The sequence below is a fragment of the Lynx rufus genome, unplaced genomic scaffold (assembly GCF_022079265.1).
Source record: "Lynx rufus isolate CCGP_SWC_20201006 ecotype Redwood Valley unplaced genomic scaffold, mLynRuf1.p SCAF_1, whole genome shotgun sequence".
NCBI lineage: Eukaryota > Metazoa > Chordata > Mammalia > Carnivora > Felidae > Lynx > Lynx rufus.
Window position 1 is genome coordinate 28,354,366 of NW_025814823.1, and position 21,222 is coordinate 28,375,587.

General features: G+C 37.2%; 1 protein-coding gene across 3 annotated transcripts in view; it reads right to left on the bottom strand.

Moving 5' to 3' along the window:
* DGKH (diacylglycerol kinase eta) overlaps positions 1–21,222 on the bottom strand; it is a 177,323-nt gene that overhangs the window by 16,449 nt on the left and 139,652 nt on the right. For all 3 annotated transcript variants that reach the window (XM_047080318.1, XM_047080309.1, XM_047080327.1), the window contains exons 18-26: positions 17,747–17,878; positions 11,089–11,206; positions 9,858–9,968; positions 9,622–9,718; positions 7,291–7,398; positions 5,064–5,177; positions 4,684–4,818; positions 3,638–3,801; positions 183–288 (exon numbers count right to left, since the gene is read on the bottom strand). In XM_047080318.1, coding sequence (XP_046936274.1) covers positions 183–288; positions 3,638–3,801; positions 4,684–4,818; positions 5,064–5,177; positions 7,291–7,398; positions 9,622–9,718; positions 9,858–9,968; positions 11,089–11,206; positions 17,747–17,878 — 1,085 coding nt within the window. The remainder of the gene's footprint in view (positions 1–182; positions 289–3,637; positions 3,802–4,683; positions 4,819–5,063; positions 5,178–7,290; positions 7,399–9,621; positions 9,719–9,857; positions 9,969–11,088; positions 11,207–17,746; positions 17,879–21,222) is intronic.

The window sequence follows — 21,222 nt, forward strand, 5'->3', positions numbered from 1 at the left end:
GAATGGAAAAATGGCAGGAAAAGAAAAATCAGGAAAAATGTGGGCACAGATTTACCATAAGCTTCTGGCAGACACTCTTCTAGATGTATGTTTTTCAAAGGGTGTGGCACATTGTATAGCATCGAAATACATGTGTAATACCAAACAATCCGTAGAATAAGAATGTACCATGAGCTCCTCACCTCTGGGAACCGTGGGTTGGCTTTATTCAGTGCGTGGGAACACGCATTCACAGCGTGGGCCAGTTCTTGTTCCAAAAGACAATGGATGGTGGCTGCGTCACAGATCCTGAAAGCAAAAGTAAAGCAGACGAACCAAAAAAACTTTGAGCACTGCTGATTTTTCTCAAGTGCAGAAGTGGTACACTAAGGCAAGTAATAATAATAATAATAATAATGTCATTATGGAAAATTTTTTAATGAGTGCTCAATTACGAATAACAAAGGGTAAATTTAAAAACTTCAAACCCCATTGCGACAAAGAATACTAAACCAAAAATCTTAATAGGAAAAGTTAGGCTGAGCATCACAGATAAGCATATTGAAGTGCTATTTGGAAGAACAAAATATAAGAACACTTCATTTTGAAGTATCATTGTAAAGTGAGACAGGTCCCAAATGTCGGGAGCAGAAACTTAATCTTTTATTCATTGAAGCTTCGACTAGAAAGAAACAGAATGGATTAAGGGAAGAACATTGCTGTATTTGTCATCTATTGCTAAAGTTCTTTACAGACATTATCTAATTTAATATTCACAACTTAAAAGGTAGCTGTGATGAATTTTCTCTACTTTATAGATGGAGACCTTGAGGCTTGGAGAGATTCAGTATGCATACAAAGCTAATTAAGTAATAGAGCTAGGATTTGAATCTATGTCCATCAGTTCCAAAGCCTGTTGTGCCACAGTCCTCTAGAATCTCAACCTTCAAGAATGTCCTGAACAGACAGGATCCTGGAGGGCACTCAGGCCAAAGAAGAGAAAGGAGGAAAAGTTCCACCAATTGCTAGAAAATGATGGAAAGTTTGCAGATAAGCAAGAAAGCCAAACTATTCAAATCCTTTGTTTCTGGCATCTTCAAGGAGAATGAGCTACACACAAGAGAAGAGACTAGTCCTGTATGGTTGAACCAAAAGTAAAGGAAAAGAGTTTAAATCTTAAAGATGATACAATTGATATCCAAGCCACAAAGGAATTTGCAAATGTCGTCTCAGTATTGCTACCAATAATCTTGAGAAATGATGAAGAATGGGACATTTATCAGAAGGACAGAGGTGGGTAAAAGTTATTCTAACTTTCAAACAAAGGAAAAAAGGTAAATCGATTTCAGATGAATACTTCGACTGCCTACTAAATCTAGAAATTTCCAATGTAGTTTAAATTCTGTAAGTCCAACATAGACCCTGTCATTTTCCCCTCTCAAATCTCCTTTTCCTCCTGAATCCTATGGTTCCTTGAAAGGCTCCATAATCCATCCAGCCATTTGGTAGAAACCTTAGAGTCGCCCTGTCTCATAATTCAGGCCATTTAGCAAGTTTAGATCCTAATCTATCTTAAGTCTCTCTTCTTCCCATCTCTATTACCTCAATCAGCTGTTTCCTATCAGGACCATTCCAAGAGTGTTCACCCTGCCCCTGCTTTGCTGTCTTGCAGACAACACTCCACATTGCTTCCAGAAACATTCTGATAAAGACTTGGCTCTTCTTCACCTCTCCATCCACATATCCCACTCTATCACATATACCATGCCACCCTAGTTTCCTGAGATTTCCTAAAAATACTATGCACTCACACTCCTCTGGGCCTCTGCCCAGGCTTGTTCCCATGTTTAGAATGCTCCTTCTCTTACTCTCCACCCAAGACTTGGCTGGGAGATCACTTCTTCCAGGCAGCCCTCCCTTACTTTTGTGGCCTCCTCTGTTCATCCACAGTGCCCCACTGTGAGTCTTGTAAGTCCTTTGGCCACATTTTTCCCTACTACCCTGCCAGCAAATTAAGAAGAGGGACCACAACACAGCCATTTTGTCATCCCCAGGGCCTAATATGGAGGTTGGCATGTAGCAAAGACTCAAAATTATTTGCTGAATATTAAATGAGTAAGTTTTGAAAATAGATGAGTGAGCCTGATTTTCATCTTTTACAAAATTAAACAAACAGACTAGTGAATATATGGGGAACCAAACTAGGTTGACCAAAAGCAAGTCTGGCCAACCTTCACTTCCCTTTTTTTGATAAGGTTATTTGGTTAGTTGACAGGAAGTTAATATAGGAAGTATATTTGGTTTCAAGGGAGATAATATAGGAAGTATATTTTGGTCTCAAGAAAATGCTGTAGCTCTATTTTTGATTTTTTGAAAAACCACCATATTGTTTTCCATCGTATGTTAATTAGCTAGATTATGGTAATTATTTTACACTGTATACATATATCAAATTATCACATGTATACCTTGTGTATATAAGTGATTTTATTTGTCACTTATCCCTCACCAACCTGGAAAAGAAAGAAAAACAACCCCATTGTAACGTGGAGTCCACAGAAGTTGTTTGTAGTACCCTAAAACTAATCTCTCTGTGAATAAGAAGCTGGGAGGTACAATAATGCAGTTCTGTGCATATAGCTGACTATTCATTTTCCTTTACCTTGCTTCTAAGCTACTTAGTATCTTGCAGTTATACTTTATTCTAATTCTGAATGTTGGTCTCCAGCTATAGGGAGAAATGCATATCTTTTCTCCTATATCCCCAACTTCTAGTACATTCTAGGTTTCTAACAAATATTTAAAGAGCTTTGCTTTCCTTCTTTTCTTTTTCAAGATTTTTATCAGTGACCAGATGAAGTGTGGGAAGAATATAATAGCTACCACTACCAGAACACTAAATAGGCCAGACATGATGCGACAAGACACGGTGGGTCTCATTAAACCTTCACAAAGACGTGCAAAGTTAGCTCTTATTATCCCCATTTGGTAGAGAAGATTTAGGTGAAGAGGTGGTAAGAAACTTGTTCATGGTTGCCCACCCCCCCTTCCTCCATTGAAGTTTACTCCTGCTCATAGTGATTTATATCTGTTCTACATTCATGGAACTTGGTTTTTTGCTTGTTTGTTTAATCTTTTCCCTTTTTGTCTACTAAAATTAATTTCTGTGCTGTCTCCCGATCTCCGGATATGTCTTTTGGAAACCGATTCTCGGACTCTTCCCACCCCCACACCCCCAAACCTCCTTGCAAGCAGGATTAATGTCTGCATTTCTTTCTACATTCCATAACCATTTAATAATTACAAGGTAACATATCAGTAAGTAGTATAGTGTAAAGATTGTGTAAAACTGGGGAAATAAACAATAACAGAAAGAGCATTGTGTGTTAGGTAACATTAGGCAAGCTCCCCACTGGGGTTCAGGAAGTCCAAGGTCTGTTCGACAGAGAACACAGGGTGTGCACCTGTACGTGTTGGCGGGGGTCTAATGAAGGAGTGCAGTCCTTAAGGAGGCATGAATGAGGCAGCAAATGCGGAAGGGGAGTAAATGCATCTCTCTTAGATACCCACGAACAACTGAAATTATGTATCAAAAGTAAAAAAGCACATTTGCCAAGGCTAGAGTTCTCCCCGCCCACAGCCGGCAGGCCCACCATACCTAGTGATGAGCTCCTCTGCCGCCTGGGAGCATAGCTGCATCTGGGACACCTCCTCTGTTGCCAAGTCAACGGCATGCTGGATGTACAAATGGGTTCGAAGAACTGGTTTACCGGAATCACACTTCTGTTTATCTTCCCAAGATTTTAGAGTGCTTTCAAAAGCCTATTTACAATCAATATTGCAAGGAATTGTTAGTTTGAAGCTCTGAGACCCAAATAAGTGTGTATTTAGATGTTACATGAATGACTTTGAAACTATTGCTGTTTTCCTAATCTAAAGCCTCATTAAAGAAATCATAAGATACAGAAAAGGTATCTTAAAGTTTTCCAGTGTTATCAGAATAGGTAATGTGATCAATGACAATGAATGTATCACTGAAAGTTTTTAAAAAGACAGCTTCAATTTATGCTTCAATCTTTACATGCATAATGGATAAGATGGGTGTTGGCAGTCTTATCTGTTATGGGTGTAACCTTAATTAAAACATGTATTCTGGAAAAGGCAAAACTGTGGAGGCAGTAGAAAGGTAGATGGTTGCCAAGGGTTGAGGTAAGGGAGGGAGTGGTGGATGATAGGTGGAGGACAGGGAATTTTTAGGATAGTGAAACTATCCTGTAGGATACTATAATGGTAGATACAAGTGATTACAGATTTATCAAAAACTATAAAACGTACAGCATGAAGAGTAAACTATGAACTTTAGTTAACAATTATCAATATTGGCTCATCAACTGTAATAAATGTACCACATTAATACAACATGTTAATAATAAGGGACTATATGTTCGTGAGGTAAGGAGGTATATGGGAACAGAATTAGAATTCTCAGTATTTTCTGATCAATTTCTCTGTAAACCTAAAAGAAACAATAAAAATATAGTCTATTAACTTTTTTAAAAAATTAAATGTTCATATTTAAAACTACAATGACTTGTCAGATTTAAGAGACAATTTAAATATTTTTCCGTGGTTTCTATTTTTCATAACAATTGAATATTTTTTAAAACTCTTGATAAAAATCTAGAAGAATATTTTTTTACATACCCTGTCCCTTGTTAGCATCTGAGCTCTGTTTTTGTGCACAATTTTGATAATCCCTGGAGGCTGAACCCATGCTTCGCCATCTACCTGCACTGGGACTCCCTCATCACCAAATATAGTGATTTTTACCGTACGGCACTGAAATAAAACAAGTCATTTTAGAGAACAAATCATCCTGAGAAACCGACAATTGGCATTCAAGCTTGACTTTTTGTCCATTCCGTGGAATGGAATGTCTATTTTTCCACTTACCACGGCACGGTAACAACTGACACGACAAGAAAGTTCATATTTTATAGATGAACAGACAGCGTAGGAATCATTTGGAATAGCTTCCCCAGTGGCCCGAGTAGTGAGGTCAGGTCTGATCAGAGAAAACAAACCTGGGCTATTCGATGATGCTGCAGTTTAATGACCCTGGAAACTGCCATTTGCATGCTATCAAATATTGCAACGACTTCCAGGATCTTGTCATCAAATGATGGTGCAGCAAATATCTGAAAAGAAAACCTATATTACATTTCCCCTGATGAGGTTAAGGTTTCGATGAAGTGGCACATCAGCAATGTAAAGTCTGCAATATATATAGTAAAACCTACAGAAATAGTAAGCAGGAAAGTAAGTCAATTTTAATAGGAAATGATAGTCCAAGGACCACCCCCCCCCAAAAAAAAACCCACTGTAGATGATTTAATGTAAACAAACTTAATACAAAAGATTTAAAACCCACATGGATAAAATGTTCATGCCCTTCATAAAGCACTCTTTAAACCAGCGAACTATTCTATTCTAAATAATCCATCTTGGGGGGACCGAGGTGGCTCAGTTGGTTGAGCATCTGACTTTGGCTCAGGTCATGATCTCCCCATTTGTGACTTCGAGCTCCGGGTAGGGCTCTGTGCTGACAGCTCAGAGCTTGGAGCCTGCTTCGGATTCTGGGTCTCCCTCTTGCTCTGCCCCTCCCCTGCTCATGCTCGGTTTCTCTCTCTCTCTCTCAAAAATAAAATAAACATTAAAAAATTTTAAATAATCCATCTTGGCATAAAATGCATCAAATATCTGTTCACACATAACTCAGATGTCTTGATAAAATGATGCACATAATTTCAGGAAACCTAAAATACCCAGTTTACCTGGCATGTTCTAAGGGAAATCCTTCAATGTTTACAAGCAATATGTATAATGTGCTTTATATATTAATATGACAACTTTTTAGGGCATTTGAGAAGATGGTAACAGACACCTCAGAGGCTAAAAATGATGCAGGCTTACTTTGTTTTGATGTTAAATGCATTCCCACAAAATCAATTTAATCAAACAATTTAAGTTCTGGCTGTCTTACTTTGTCCCCTTTTTTCTCTCTTTGACTATATGATAAACAATTATGCCTCGGAAAAAAAAATTATTCAGCATAAAGCAGTATCTAAATTAAAACTGAAAATATCAGGGCATGAATTTGCAAACATTGATGATTTCTTGTCATTAAAAAAATTTTTTTTCAATGTTTACTTATTTTTGAGAGACAGAGTATGAGCAGGGGGTAGAAAGAGAGGGAGACACAAAATCCCAAGCAGGCTCCAGGCTCTGAGCTGTCAGCACAGAGCCTGACATGGGGCTCGAGCTCACAAACTGTGAGATCATGACCTGAGCTGAAGTCAGAGGCCTAACTGACTGAGCCACCCAGGTACCCCGATTTCTTATCATTTTTGTTAGCAGACTGCGTGGTTTTTTTTTTTTAATTAATTAATTAATTAATTAATTTTAATTGTATTTTTTTAATTTACATCCAAGTTAGTTAACATATAGTGCAACAATTATTTCAGGAGTAGATTGAGACTGCGTGGTTTTAAATCCTGTCTGTGCTACTTCCTATGTGAACTTTGTGTCAGTTTCTTCACTGGTAAAATTTAGATAAAAATCGTGATTGTCAGTAATGAATGTGAAGCTCTCAGAACACTGTCTGATTACCTAGGAGGAGTCATTAGCTTTATTTACCTTTATCTCCTTGATTTCTTCCCTTTAAGATATTTAAGAGTGGAAGAGTAGTTATGGGCTGACAAAAAGTTCACAGCTAATGTAAATTTTATAGTTCTTACATTATTTACATTATTATATGTGTTACATTGTTAAGTTGTGTTTTTTTCCTCCTTTGACAGGAAAGTCTAAAAGGACGACAAACATAGACCTAAATGTTAACGGCCAAATGAGCCCTGTTAACATTTCTAAAAATAAAAATAATAGCCACATAGATGTAGAGTTAAAAATACAGAAAGGTATTTTGGCAGGCAGAATAACGTCTCCCTTTCTACCCCAAAAATGTCCATGTTCAAATCTGCAGAAGTAGTGAATGTTACTTTACGTGGCCAAAGAGACTTTGCAGATGTGATTACAGGGGGAACCTTGAGAAGGGGAGATTACCTTGGATGATGCAGTGGGCCCAATGTAATCACAAAAGTCATTCAAAGTGGAAGAGAAGGGCAGGAGGGGAGATCAGAATGATGCACTGTGAGACTCAACCTGCCTTTGTTGGCTTTGGAGACGTTGGAAGGGGCCATGAACCAAGGAATACGGGCAGCCTCTAGAATCTAGAAGGCGCAAGGAAATACTTACATCATCTTCTTTAGTTCCACCCCAAAAGTTGGTGCCTCCGGCATAGCTGGGAATGTTCAACACTGCTATTCCTTGCAGACTGGGGAGAGGAATATACTGCCCATCACACTGTAAGGTAAAAAGCTTAGAAGTTAGAGAAAAAGAGCAAAACCACTAGTTGGGAAGCCACTAGAATGCCAAAGACAAAGGATGATGGAGGGAAGTATGTTGGTAATGTTTGCTCTCCTAGAAACATACTCCTACACATTACCTTTATCTTATTTTTTTAACTAAAAAAAATTTAAGGTGTAAATTACTATAGTTGTTACAGAAAACCAACCTTAAAAATATTAACTTTTCTGCCCAGATTGGGAGGTACTTTTCTTTTTTTTCAAGTCACTTACATTTTCACTTGTATTAGGGTCATCTTTGTGCTTATTATAAGCAACATTTTGAAAGCAAGCTGAGTGAGGGCGTCTGGGTCCTAGCCACCCCATCTAGCCCCTCTCAGAACTCCTGCTACTGGGCTGCCACTCTGTCACTAATGGTGGCTGGCCAAAACTCTGGGTGAGTTTCTCCAGTAGCCAAAACCAAAGCCAGGGAGAGAAAAACCATGCATGTCAGGAAGTATCTTATACTTACTGTGTCTTCTAATTAATCACAAAAATGAAAACTAAATTACCACTGAAATAGGAAACAAATATCATATGGCTGGTGAGTAATTATACATGACATGTAAGTCAATTCTCAATCCTTCACCTTAAAAAAGAAGAGCTTGCAGATGTCATTCTTAAAATAGGGGCTATATTGTCATTAAATAACTCCTGCAATAAAAGATAATTAATGTAACTTTATAACATTGCCTTTTAATACCCAATCAAAATCATCTCCACTCCTTAGAACAAATGAAAATCCAATTCCAATCCATATTCAACCATTTGAAATAACTGAGAACATTTTATGCTTGATTGTACTCCTATAGGTATTTTTTACACATTCTTTTCTTTTTCATAAAAACACATTCAAAGGTCTATACTCTATCCAAAGGGCCAATCATGGTACACAGCAGGTGCTCAATGTGTATTTCTTAAAATGAACACACATTAAGTATTTAGTAGAATAATGAACTTTTTCTGAATCCAATAAATTGAACAGGTAGCTCTGTGTGCTTTAGAACAGCTGTTCAAATCATATCACTAACTTAAAGGAAATGGAAAAAATGCCAGTAACATCCATCTTAATTTTTAAATATATTTTTTAATGTTTATTTATTTTTGAGAGAGGGAGACAGAGCATGAGCAGGGGAGGGGCAGAGAGAGGGAGACACAGAATCCAAAGCGGGCTCCAGGCTCTGAGCTGTCAGCACAGAGCCCGACGCCAGGCAGGCTCGAACTCAGGAATCACGAGATCATGACCTGAGTTGAAGTCAGACCCTTAACCGACTGAGCCACCCAGGCACCCCACATCCATCTTAATTTTATAAGCGGTGATAAATCAAACTAGCTGATCATGTGGTTATGTTCTAGTGTGGAAGGCATAACGGGTTTATCTTTACTAAAACATTTAGTTGATAATGAATGAGCCAGTGCTCATTCCAGTATTAAGATAACACCTAAAATAATAACGCTCTGTTTAATCTACATACTTCTCTGTACATAGGCTATACCTTAATTTAAAATATCTGGCTATAAAAAGACACAAGAAAGAAAGACATGCATATTGGCATAAACTATGAATCCTGGAACAAGGGTGAAAGAAAATAAAAGTCACAGAAGTTAGTAGACTTTTCAGAGCCAGATGGTCTCCAACCATCTTTCTCCTCTTATTGGAGGAGATTAAATAACTTTTGCTGTCCTTAATTTCCCATTTAAATTAGTAAAAAACTACTGAAAAATTTAAATGCTCAAGATCTCTTTTTAGTTTACTAACTATTGTTAGAAATAATTGGAACGAACATACATTTGAATTAAAACAGTCTATTTACTATAAATGTTTTTTTCAGGGATTTCTGAAACATCAGGCCATCATAGAATTGGGTCAAGATTTATAAACTTAAATGAGAAAATCTGTGAGAATCTGTTACAAACGCTCTCCTATAAATGCACTCTCATGGCTGCACCTTCTCACAGGGCACCAAGACTCCACAGTAGCATCCAAATTTCAAGTGCCAATGATAATGATAAGTGTATTGGTCATATCCAGGGTCTAGCCCTCCCTTAGTATAAAGTTGGTAATCACTTCCACTGAGTGTTTAAACACTCAAAGAGGAATTGAAGCCAATTGAGTTGCCCAAATGAAATTATTTTTCTAAGTAAGATAACATGAAATATCTTTACTTCAAGATGAACTTACCTCAAGTTGAACTCTCTGTTCTAAATTCTTATACGACCTTTGTAATAACTCCCGGGTTCCGAGGACTCCATACCACATCAAATTTTTAGTTCGGCTCCTGAAAATAAATATTGGCAGACATTTCAATAGCTATTATTTATTCATCTTTAAAGGCAGAGCAAGCAAAAGAGGTAATAAATGAAATTAAAGTGAAATTGCCTTCCTGTAATAACATTATAACTATTACCCAAAATTACCTGCATTTTTCAGGGTGTTCTTCTCTCTTATTATTAAATTCTAATGAAATTTTTGCGTCTAATCCAATCCCAAAGTAATTGTTCATGACACATTTTTCTGAATATCCATCTCTGTGATAATATGGAAAAGTACATAAGAGTCAATTTCAGATTCATAACAATTACAACTTGCACACAAAACAGCACTTAAAACCATTTAAGTTTCCATTCCTTACAGAAGAGAGTAAAACTTAGCAGGAATTATTTCCTGTTCATATGCCATGTGTACAACCCCAGTACATACGTGTAATTTTTGGTACATGTGCTAAAAGGGATAGGGGGCCATGCAGAGACAGAATCATAGTAACGCTTTTCTAAAACTTGTAATAAAACCTTGGTTCTTTTACTTCCTACGTGAGCCCTTTACTACATACATAAGTGGGAGGGTCTTGCAGTCAGGTGCCAATCCTCCTTTCTTGATCATTAGAAAGTCTCATCCGCTGTACTCTTATCAATGGACAAACTATATGTTAACTAACATGAATTTAAATTAAAAAAATATGGGGACGTCTTTGAGGAGTGTCATTAGAGAAATGAGATGTAACAAGAGAAAAATTATATGCAGAAGTAAAAGTTCATACTGAACTGCCAAAAAAAAAAAAAAACCCAAAACAAAAAACAAACAAAAAAACACGTGTACTTTTAAGAAGGGAAGAGATCAATGTGGGCCAGATGCTTCCTGAAATAAATAATACAATATTCCAGGGAAAAGTGAATACAGGTATGCCTCATTTTGCCATAGGGAAATAGGCTAGACAGGACCTACCTTGAGAACAGATCCTGAAAACAACTGTTTCAAATGCATCAATGTACTCATCATCATCAACTTTTGAAATTTTCTGATGACCCCCCCTTTTTTTTTTTTTTAGCATTTATTTATTTTTTGAGACAGAGAGAGACAGAGCATGAATGGGGGGAGGGTCAGAGAGAGAGAGGGAGACACAGAATCTGAAACAGGCTTCAGGCTCCGAGCTGTCAGCACAGAGTCCGACGCGGGGCTCGAACTCGTGAACCACGAGATCATGACCTGAGCCGAAGTCTGACACTTAACCTACTGAGCCACCCAGGCGCCCCTGATGACCCTTTTTATATGGGGAAGCATATTTCTTGTAACTCATTGACAATTTTACCGTTCGTATAAAGTAGAAACAAGAAAAGTCAAAACGAGATATTTACAAAAGTATTTCCTTACACGGAATCTGGATCTGGGTCAATAAATGGCGTTGCACCAAAAGGATCAATATTTGCCAGTAACATTTTGTTGATAATAGAACTCCCAGCAATTGAGGCAGCTAATCCTGCTCTTAAACCTGGACAGAAAAATAAATACATACAGGATCACATGTTAAGAAAAAAGATAAAGAGCCAGTGCATTGTTTTCAGACTTAATCTCAGATACCTTGCCCCCAAAGCATGATTTTCGGTGTCTAATCTTCTCATTATTCAAAACCAAAAACTATAACATTGGTGATTACAACCAGGATCCATATGTGGTCATAAAAAATGCAGCTGATGAAGACTCAAATAAGAGTCTCTTTGTGACAGTTTCTCATTTACCATTCTAGTGATTCTATACTTCAACAAGTAAATATTACCTCCTATGTTATAGCAAATAAGGCAGTAAATCTGTAAGGAATTTGCAATAAAGGCTGAATTAGCAAGAATGTCACGGTGTTACTACTTCCATATGCTCAAAGCATAGATAATAATATTCAATTAAAAGTATTAACAGATATACTAAGTGAAATCCCAGTGTTGGTATCAACAGTAAGTATGAAAATATTAAGCACAGGTATTTAAGAGCAGTATTGAACGTAAAAAAGTGAAGCATTTATCTTACCTCTAAATATGTAAAACCTCAAATTTATTTCAACAAGCAGTTAGCTTTCTACTAAGTAGTTACGATATTCAAAGCTAATCAATTTTATGATCTACCCAACCCAAAACTGAGGCTAGAAGCATTAAACTCTGCAAAGAAGAAAAATAACAAGGGCCTAAGGGAATAAACAAACAAAAAGGAAAGAATAGCGAAGGAAAGTATGTCTTGGAATTGAGAACCACTAGGAAATTAGGAAAAAAGTCCTTTTTTTAAGCCAATATTCCTTTCCTCAACAATGTGGTCTTCTTAGAAGATAATTATTCATTATTTCAGCTACAAAGTTTAGCTGGTTATTAAATAATCAAAATGAATTTTATTCTGTCATTTATTTTCATAGTTTTGAATCTGCCACGGCAGACTTAGTTATGCCAGTTTCTTTTATGTCTACATAAGTAAATAAATGGACAAAGCCACTATTTTGGTAAGAAAAGAAGCACACTTTAGACAGGTGAAGAATCAGGCTCCAGCCACAGAAAAGGATAATATTTTCTAAAATGTTTTAAGGTCAGGCATATTTACAGCTTTAGCCAGAAAGGTCATCTCATGGTTTCAGGTTTGAATAGAAATATAACCTCTAGACGTGGAGGTCTTTTTCCAGAATCAAACATGTTATGGGTTTATCTACTTTAATATTTCACTGAGATATAATTCACATACCATGAAATTCACCTTTTGAGTAAGTGCATAATTTGTCTGTTTGTAGTATATACACAAAGTTGTGCAATGATCACTACCATCACATTTAGAACATTTTTTATTACTCTACAAAAAACACCCTGTACCTGTTAGTAGTCATTTTCCTTGCCCCCCATTCCCCACATCCTCAAACCCTGGAAACCACTCACCTATGTTCTCTCAGGACTTGACTACTCTGGGCATTTTATATAAATGTAATCATATAGTATGTGGCTTTTTATGTCAAGCTTCTTTCACTAGGCATAATGTTTTCAGAGGTATTCATGTTGCAGCATGTATCAGTGCTTCATTCTTTTTTTTAAAGATTTTATTTTTAAGTAATCTCTACACCCAACACGGGGCTCAAACTCACAACCCTGAGATGAAGAGTTGCATACTCCCCTGACTGAGCCAGCCAGCACCCCCGTTCTTTGTTCTTTTTAATGAATAATAGTCCACTGTATGGATATTGTACATTTTGTTTTTCCATTCATCAATTGATGATTATTTGGGTTGTTTCTTCTAATTGGCTATTATGAGTAATGTTGCTATAAACAGTAACATACAAGTTTTTGTGTAGACGTGTATTTTCACTTCTCATGGGTGTATACCTAGTAGTGGGTTTTTGGGTTATATGTTAACTCTGTTTAATTCTTTGAGGAACTGCCCAACTGTTTTTGCAAAATGGCTGCACCATTTCTTTTTTTTTTTTTTTAATTTTTTTTTTCAACGTTTTTATTTATTTTTGGGACAGAGAGAGACAGAGCATGAACGGGGGAGGGGCAGAGAGAGAGGGAGACACAGAATCGGAAACAGGCTCCAGGCTCCGAGCCATCCGCCCAGAGCCTGACACGGGGCTCGAACTCACGGACCGCGAGATCGTGACCTGGCTGAAGTCGGACGCTTAACCGACTGCGCCACCCAGGCGCCCCATGCTGCACCATTTCATATGCTAACCAACAAAGTATAAAAGTTCCAATTTTTCCACATCCTTGCCAATATTTGTTATTATCTGCCTTTTTTGATCATAGCCATCCCAGTAAAGTGAAGTGGTATTTCATTGTGGTTTTGATTTGCATTACTCTGATGACTAATGAAGATGAGCATCTTTCCATGTGTTTATTGGCCACTTGAATATCTTTTTGCAAGAGATCCTTTGCCCATTTTTAAATTGAAGTATTTGTTACTGTTGAATTTTAAGAGCTCTTTATATATTTTGAATACTAGTCCCTTATCACATATACTATTTACAAATATTTTCCTTTATCCTATGGATTGTCTTCTTTCTTTCTTCCTTTTCATTTATCCTTTTTGATTTATGAGAGGAGAAAGTTTCATGGAAAGCCACAACAACCCAGAATCTGCCAAAACTAAAAATCAATGTATCATTTTGATGATGGCATATTGTCAGTTCACCAGACCAACTACCCCTCCTCACTTTGAGGGAAAATTGAAAAGCTGAGCAAAATGTAAAATGAATTTATTTGAAGATCATTAAAGAGGTAGACCAAAGATGAGGGCTTACCAACCAACCATTAGAAAAGGAGGATGACTCAGTCAGGTGAGCCCAGGACTCAGGGATAGCCCTTTTTTTGTTTGGTTTTTAACTTTTTTTCTAATTTTTATTTATTTTTTTTGAGAGAGTGAGCACATGTGTAAACGGGGAGGGGCAGAGGGAAAGAGAATCTTAAGCTCAGCATGGAGCCTGATGCAGGGCTCAATCTCACAACTGTGAGATCGTGTCCTGAGCTGAAATCAACAGCTGGACACTTAACCGACCGAGCCACACAGGCGTCCTTAACTTTTTACTTTATATTATTGTGGTAAGAACACTTACTATGAGACCTACCCTCTTAACAAATTTTTAAGTGTACAAGGCAGTATTGTTAACTCTAGGTACAATTTTGGACACCAGATCTCGAGAACTTACTCACCTTACTTAACTGAAATTTTATGCAGCTTGACTGGCAACTCCCCATTTCCTCTTACTTCTAGTTGTTGGCAACCACCATTCCACTCTTTGATTTTATGGTTTTGACTATTTTAGATACTTCATGGAAGTGAATCATGTAGTACTTGTAATGTGACTGAATTATTTCACTTAGCATAATTTCCTCCAGGTCCATTCACATTATGACAGATTACAGATTTTTTTTTTTTTTTAAGCTGAACAATATTCCAGTGTATGTATATACCATGTGTTCTTGATCCATTCATCACTCAGTGGACATTTAGGTTGCTTTCACGTCTTGGATGTAGTGAATAGTGCTACAATAAACATGGGAGTGCTAATATCGCCTCAAAATAATGATTTCAATTCTTTTGATAAATTCCCAGAGTGGGATTGCTGGATCATATGGTAGTCCTAATTTTAGTTTTTAAAAAAAATTTTTTTAATGTTTATTTTTGAGAGAGAGAGAGAGAGAGAGAGAGAGCAAGCAGGGGAGGAGCAGAGAGAAAGGGAGACACAGAATCCGGAGCAGGCTCCAGGCTCTGAGCTGTCAGCACAGAGCCCAATACGGGGCTTGATCCCACAAGCTGTGAGATCATTACCTGAGCTGAGATCAAGAGCTGGACACTTAACTGAGCCATCCAGGCACCTCACATCCTCCCCAACACTTGTTGTCTTTTGATTTTTTTGTTTGTTTGTTTTTTGATAATAGCCATCCTGAGTAGTGTGAGGTGACAGCTCATTATGGTTTTTAATCTGCATTTCCCTGATGGTTAGTGACCTGAACATCTTTGGTTTGGTACCAGGGTAATACTGGCCTCAAAGAATGAGGTGGAAAATGTTCCTTCCTCGTTTAGTTTTTGGAAGAGTTTGTGAACTGCTGATATTAATTCTTTAAACACTTGGCAGAGTTCATTAGTGAAGTGATTTGGACCTGGCCTTTTCTTTGTAAGAAGTTTTGTTATAGGTCTAGTTAGATTTTCTCTTCTTGAATCGGTTTTGTGGGAATAAGCTTAGGAATTTTCTGAGCCTCTGCCAATGGGTTAACAAGGTATAAAGAATTAGAAAGTCATAGGATGTTCACACCCAAGTTTGGGTAAACAAGATTAGGTAAGTAAGATTAGATAAGGTGGAGCAAAGGCCCCAGTATAGATAGGGCGGGGCAAAAGCCCCAGTATAGGTAAGGCCTGGGCACAGGCCTCAGTATAGATAAGGTGGGACAAAGGCCCCAGTATAGGACAAATGTATATGAGGTAAACAAGATTAGGTATTCAGGGCGGAAACAACCCCCAATTTAGTACTTACAATAGCAGAAAGCTGCTTTCGCAGGAAGGAAGGACCAAATTAGGTAAACAGGTAAATAAGGCTTGAGACTGAAGCAGGGCAAAGTTGCAGCAAAAGAAAGGTGCCTTGTTGACCCTGAGGTAGCATGCTCTGTCTTTCTTGTCCCCTAGACCAGTTTAGGTAAACAGAGGTAGTGCCTCATGTCTGCTATAAACAACCTTCTGCCCAACACCAGGATTTTGTTTTGTATTAACCCAAATCCCTAACCCCCGCATATCTTCAAAACCCCCTTTCCCTCACGCCCATGAGTTAATGTTCACGATTTCACTGTCTCTTTGTGCACACCCATCACCACATTTGTAAGCCTTCTGATCCTAATAAAAACAGAACAAGGACCCTTACTCAGGGCTCTTGTCTTCTCCTGGACATCAGCTTCTCTCTCGCATTTTTAATTCTGCATCCCACTTTCTTGCTAGACGAGAAAGAACTCCAGACCCAGAGTCTACGACACAGTTTTAGTAGTTTGCATGCTTCTAGGAGTTTGTCCATTTCATTGAAGTTATCTAATTTATTGCCATGTAATGTTGATAGCTTTCCCTTATTTATAATCCTTTCTATTTCTGTAAGGTTGTTAGTGATATCTTTCCTCTTTTATTCCTGATTTCAGTAATTTGAATCTTCTTTTATTTCCTTGGTCCCTCTAGATAAAGACTTGTCAATTTTGTTGAACTGTTCGCAGAACCAACTTCTGGTTTCATTGATTTTCTGTATTGTTTTGTATTCTCTTTGTCATTTATTTACACTCCAATATTTCTTCCTTCCTTCCTAGTGATTGCTTTCAGTATGTTTGCTCTTCTTTTTCCAGTTTATTAAGGTGGAGAGTTAGGTTTTGAGATCTTTCTACCTCTTTAATATAGGCCTTTACAGCTATAAATTTCCCTCCAAACACTTCTTTAACTACATCAAGTAAGTTTTGGTATGGTGTATTTTTGTTTTCATTCATATCAAAGGATTTCAAAATTTTTCTTATGGTTTTTTTTTCTTTAACCCACATATTGCCACATTCCCAACATTTCCATCTGTTATGGATGTCTAATTTCATTCCATTGTGGCCAAAGATCATCCTTTGTATAATATCTCAATCTTTCTAAATTTATTGAAAGTTGTTTTATGGCTTCATATATGGTCTATCCTGGAGAATGTTCCATATGCAATAGACAATGTGCATTCTGTGGCTGTTATGTGGAGTGCATTGTAGACATTTGTTAAGTCTACTTGTTTTATGTGTTTTTCAGTTCTTCTATTTCCTTGTTGATCTCTCTCTCTAGTTGTTCTATTCACTACTGAGAGTGGGATACTAAAGTCTCCAACTATTATTATTTTTGAATTGCAATTCACCTTTTAAAAGAGCATGTAGGAGAGACTGACTTTAAGGGTGTAATTTGGGATCCAATCTACCCTGGAATAAATCTTGACAGTTCTCACTAGGTCAAACAACTGGAACTTAAGGAGACATCTGAGACATCTCTATTTTCCTCCTTCCCTGCTGTACAAGTTCTTTGGTTTTCACTAGCACTAACTGAATCCCAAGGTAAATTCATCTCATCAGAGCTGGCATAGATGCCTCAGATGTTCCAAAACGAAGCAATATTAGTAGTCTAAAAATGACTACAGAGAGACCTGTGGCTTACAACTAAAAGGAAAGCTGTGGAGATACTTAAGAGGTAGTAGAACATAGGATTAGATTTACCCAAGGTGCTTAATAAATGCAGATTCTTGAGCTCTATTCTAGATAAAATTTCTCAGGGCAGGGCCCCAAAACATATATTTTAATACTTCCAAGGTAATTCTTACACATACATACACACACACACACACACACACACACACACACACACACAAGTCTAAGGATCTAGAGTCTGGTTGATAAGAGTGACAAGAACATTCTCTCAAAGGGACATTTATCTTTCAGACCACATTTCAATAGTTCATGGAAGTGAATACTTAATACATTTTCACAGAAATACTTAAAAAAATACCATGTTTCAGAATCTATACTACCTGGGCAGATTATTCTGGTGTTGAGCACAGGCAGGTTTTCTTTGCTGGTTGCCACAGCTGGACCAGGGCCAGAGTCAGTTTGGGAACGACTTGCCCGGCCATCTGGAGACCGAGGCGCAGGTGCAGTTTTAACTGTTGGCAAAAAGTCCCAATTATAAAAAAGATAATGGTAAAGCTATTAAAGTAAGCAAGTCCTTATAAATTCAGGACATAAGATAGTTTAATACATGTTGAAATCAATTAGCAGAACTGAAAATATTACATTGCGTTTACCTATTCTTTTCCCTTTGTTTTCACTTTCTTGAGATTTACTGAACGGAGGGATTCTGCCACGGGTCTTGATCACTCATTTCAAACAGATGGAGATCAGTAGAACATAGACGCCTATCATAATTAAAGCTCAGTAATACTCATAATTTGAATGTGACCAACCCATAGTGTTTTAAATTCTTTTTTTTTTTTCAACGTTTATTTATTTTTGGGACAGAGAGAGACAGAGCATGAACGGGGGAGGGTCAGAGAGAGAGGGAGACACAGAATCGGAAACAGGCTCCAGGCTCCGAGCCATCAGCCCAGAGCCTGACGCGGGGCTCGAACTCACGGACCGCGAGATCGTGACCTGGCTGAAGTCGGACGCTTAACCGACTGCGCCACCCAGGCGCCCCCATAGTGTTTTATGTAGGTGATGAATCGTGGGAATCTACCCCCAAGACCAAGAGCACACTGTATACACACTGTATGTTAGCTAACTTGACAATAAATTATATATATATATAAACAAAGATAAAAAGAAACTTTGAAGCCTGATGATTTTTGCAAATGGAACATATGTGTTATAATGTATACTACCAATGCATTCTTTTTGTCATAAATGTTGAGTGATCAGAATTAATTAACGTAGTTCCTACAGCTAATGTGCGAAACATGAGTTAACATTGTCTTCTATACATGAAAGGAAGATGGTATTTTTTTTCAAATGAAACCGACATATGTTTCCTGCACTTCTCAATTAATTATAAATTCATAACAATGATTTACCCAGAACGGTTCTATCATATTCTTGTAAATGCTCAATACATTTAAAAAGTTATACCAAACCAGAATTTTTCTCAAAGTAAACAACAAAAAAGCAGATTTAATTCTGTCTAAACTGGGGTCATTTTTAATGGAGAGCAAATAGTATCTTTAACTCAATTAGGAGCTATTGGCAGGTGTTTTAAAAAAACCAGTAATCCTCAAACTCAATTTAAAAATACTTGAAAATTTAATTATCTTTACTCTCCCTAAGACTAATTACAAACTAACCATATTAATCTTACACTCTCTCTGTCTCTTCAAAAACAGTCCAGTTGTACCAAAGAAAAGTAGCTGAACAGCTCACTTTTTTCTTTTTTTTGGACAGATGTGAGACCTGGGGCTAATTTCTAATAAAAACAATCTTTTGATATTCATCTCTGATCAAAAGCAGACAGCATCTTAGTGACTAAGATTGATGTAATATTGCAGGTAACTAAATTACTGTTTCATGGTTTTTCTTAAACATAACATCTCATTGATCATAGTAACATACTGTATTATACATTTCAGGCATATGAATTATTGCATAATTTAATAATATAATGAATGTTCTTAAAAAAATAACGATTATTTAATACAGAAATGCTTCAATTGCTACTGACTCCCACTAAATTGGATTACTAGCTAGAAAACAAAATCAAATATTGCAACATTAAAGACTTGTATAAATTTATGTCTATTTCAATATCAATATCTATAGTTGCATACCCATATGTTTCAGTTTTCTTTGCAGACTACAATGCAAGTGCTCAGTTCATGAGACTATAGTAAGATGGGGTGGTAGCTGGTTGGGAAACCAGCTACCGTTTTACAGTGAGTGCTGAAACACCAATCGTCCCAAGAGAGCCTTCCTTATCTTAGGGAAAATTGTCATGCAGCATATTGTAAGAATGCCATTTGCAGTCCTGCTTAAGTCAACTTCGTTAAGGGATGAAAACACACAAGTCAGCTTATTAAATTCTAGATGAAGTAAATTTGAGACGATACAATGAAGCTTCCAAAGATTTTGACAGGATGTAATGGTAGATCCAAATTGAAAAGATAAAAGATCAGAGGGATGAGCATAAACTACTATCATTAGATTTAAAAAAAAATCACTTGCACGAAACAGGAGGAAAACAGGCTTATATGGCATTACTATAGAACACTCCATAACAAGAACTCTTAGGGAAGCCTTCGAAAACCAAAATTGCCCAGAATGTGTAGTGTATGGCTAGCGGCGTGCTATTATCTGGAGGGCTGCATTCAAAATGGGGCATCATATTGACCAATTGAGTGCAACCAGAAAAACAAAAAAGTTTGAAATCAAGTTAAAAATTGGTAAAAGAATTAGGAGATAATATGGAAAAGAAGATATAAGGGGTAGAAGAGGCTATGATGCCATGAAAGCTGTTTTCAAAGGTCTGCCACATGGTAGAGTTATCTTCAATACTGTGAGGTAATGTATAGGAAATTGTTTTTAACTATTCATAAAGCACCACACAAACGCCAGCAGTTGTTACTATTAACATTATCACACATAAAACTCCATTAGTTAGTGTGGTCATGGGTAGAAATTTAAGAAGAAAATATAAAGCTGAATATAGAGAAAAGCTTTCTAACAATTGAGAGCTGATGTTAAGAATGGGATGTATTGAAAGTGAGTGGTGGGGCATCTGGCTGGTTCAGATGGGAGAGCCTGGGACTCTTGATCTTGAGGTCATGAGTTCAAGCCGCACGCTGGGTGTAGAGATTACTTAAAAAAAAATACAATATTAAGAAAAAAAAACAAAAGAAAGTGAGTGGCCATCTGTCAAGAGGGTTATAAAGTACGCCTGTATTGGATTATATGCTGCGACAGGGACCGTTAAGGTCCCTACAGTCTAAGGTTATAGAGTTGAGTCGTGTGCTGAAATAGGTACACGTAAAGTCTAAAAGGGCTAAGGTTGTAGAATATGTATGCATTGGTTGCATGCCAGACATGTGAGGTCTAATTTCAAAGTTGCTAAGAGTTTCACATATAATTAAGGAGAATTCTTTGGAAGTTAATGTAATTAGTAGCAACGGCAGTGGCAGGAATAGCACTGGTAATAGTGATAATGACTGCAAACACTCTTTCAGAGCACTATGTACCTGACTCTATTCTAGGCACTCCACATATCTTAACTTCCTCAACCTTCACAACAGGTAGGCATGTCATTATCCGCATTTCACAAACGAGGAAAGCACAGAGAAATGAAGCAATCTGCCCAAGTGCATATGTAATGAAAATAAAGCAAAAGCTTAATGAACGCAGTTCTGATTTAATAGTGTTGACTTTTCATTAGTATTATGTGATTACTTTCATATTACTTGTCAGCTTCATTAATACTTTAATTTCTGCTTTGTTTTATTCTACTAAATTAACAGCTATTCCTTTA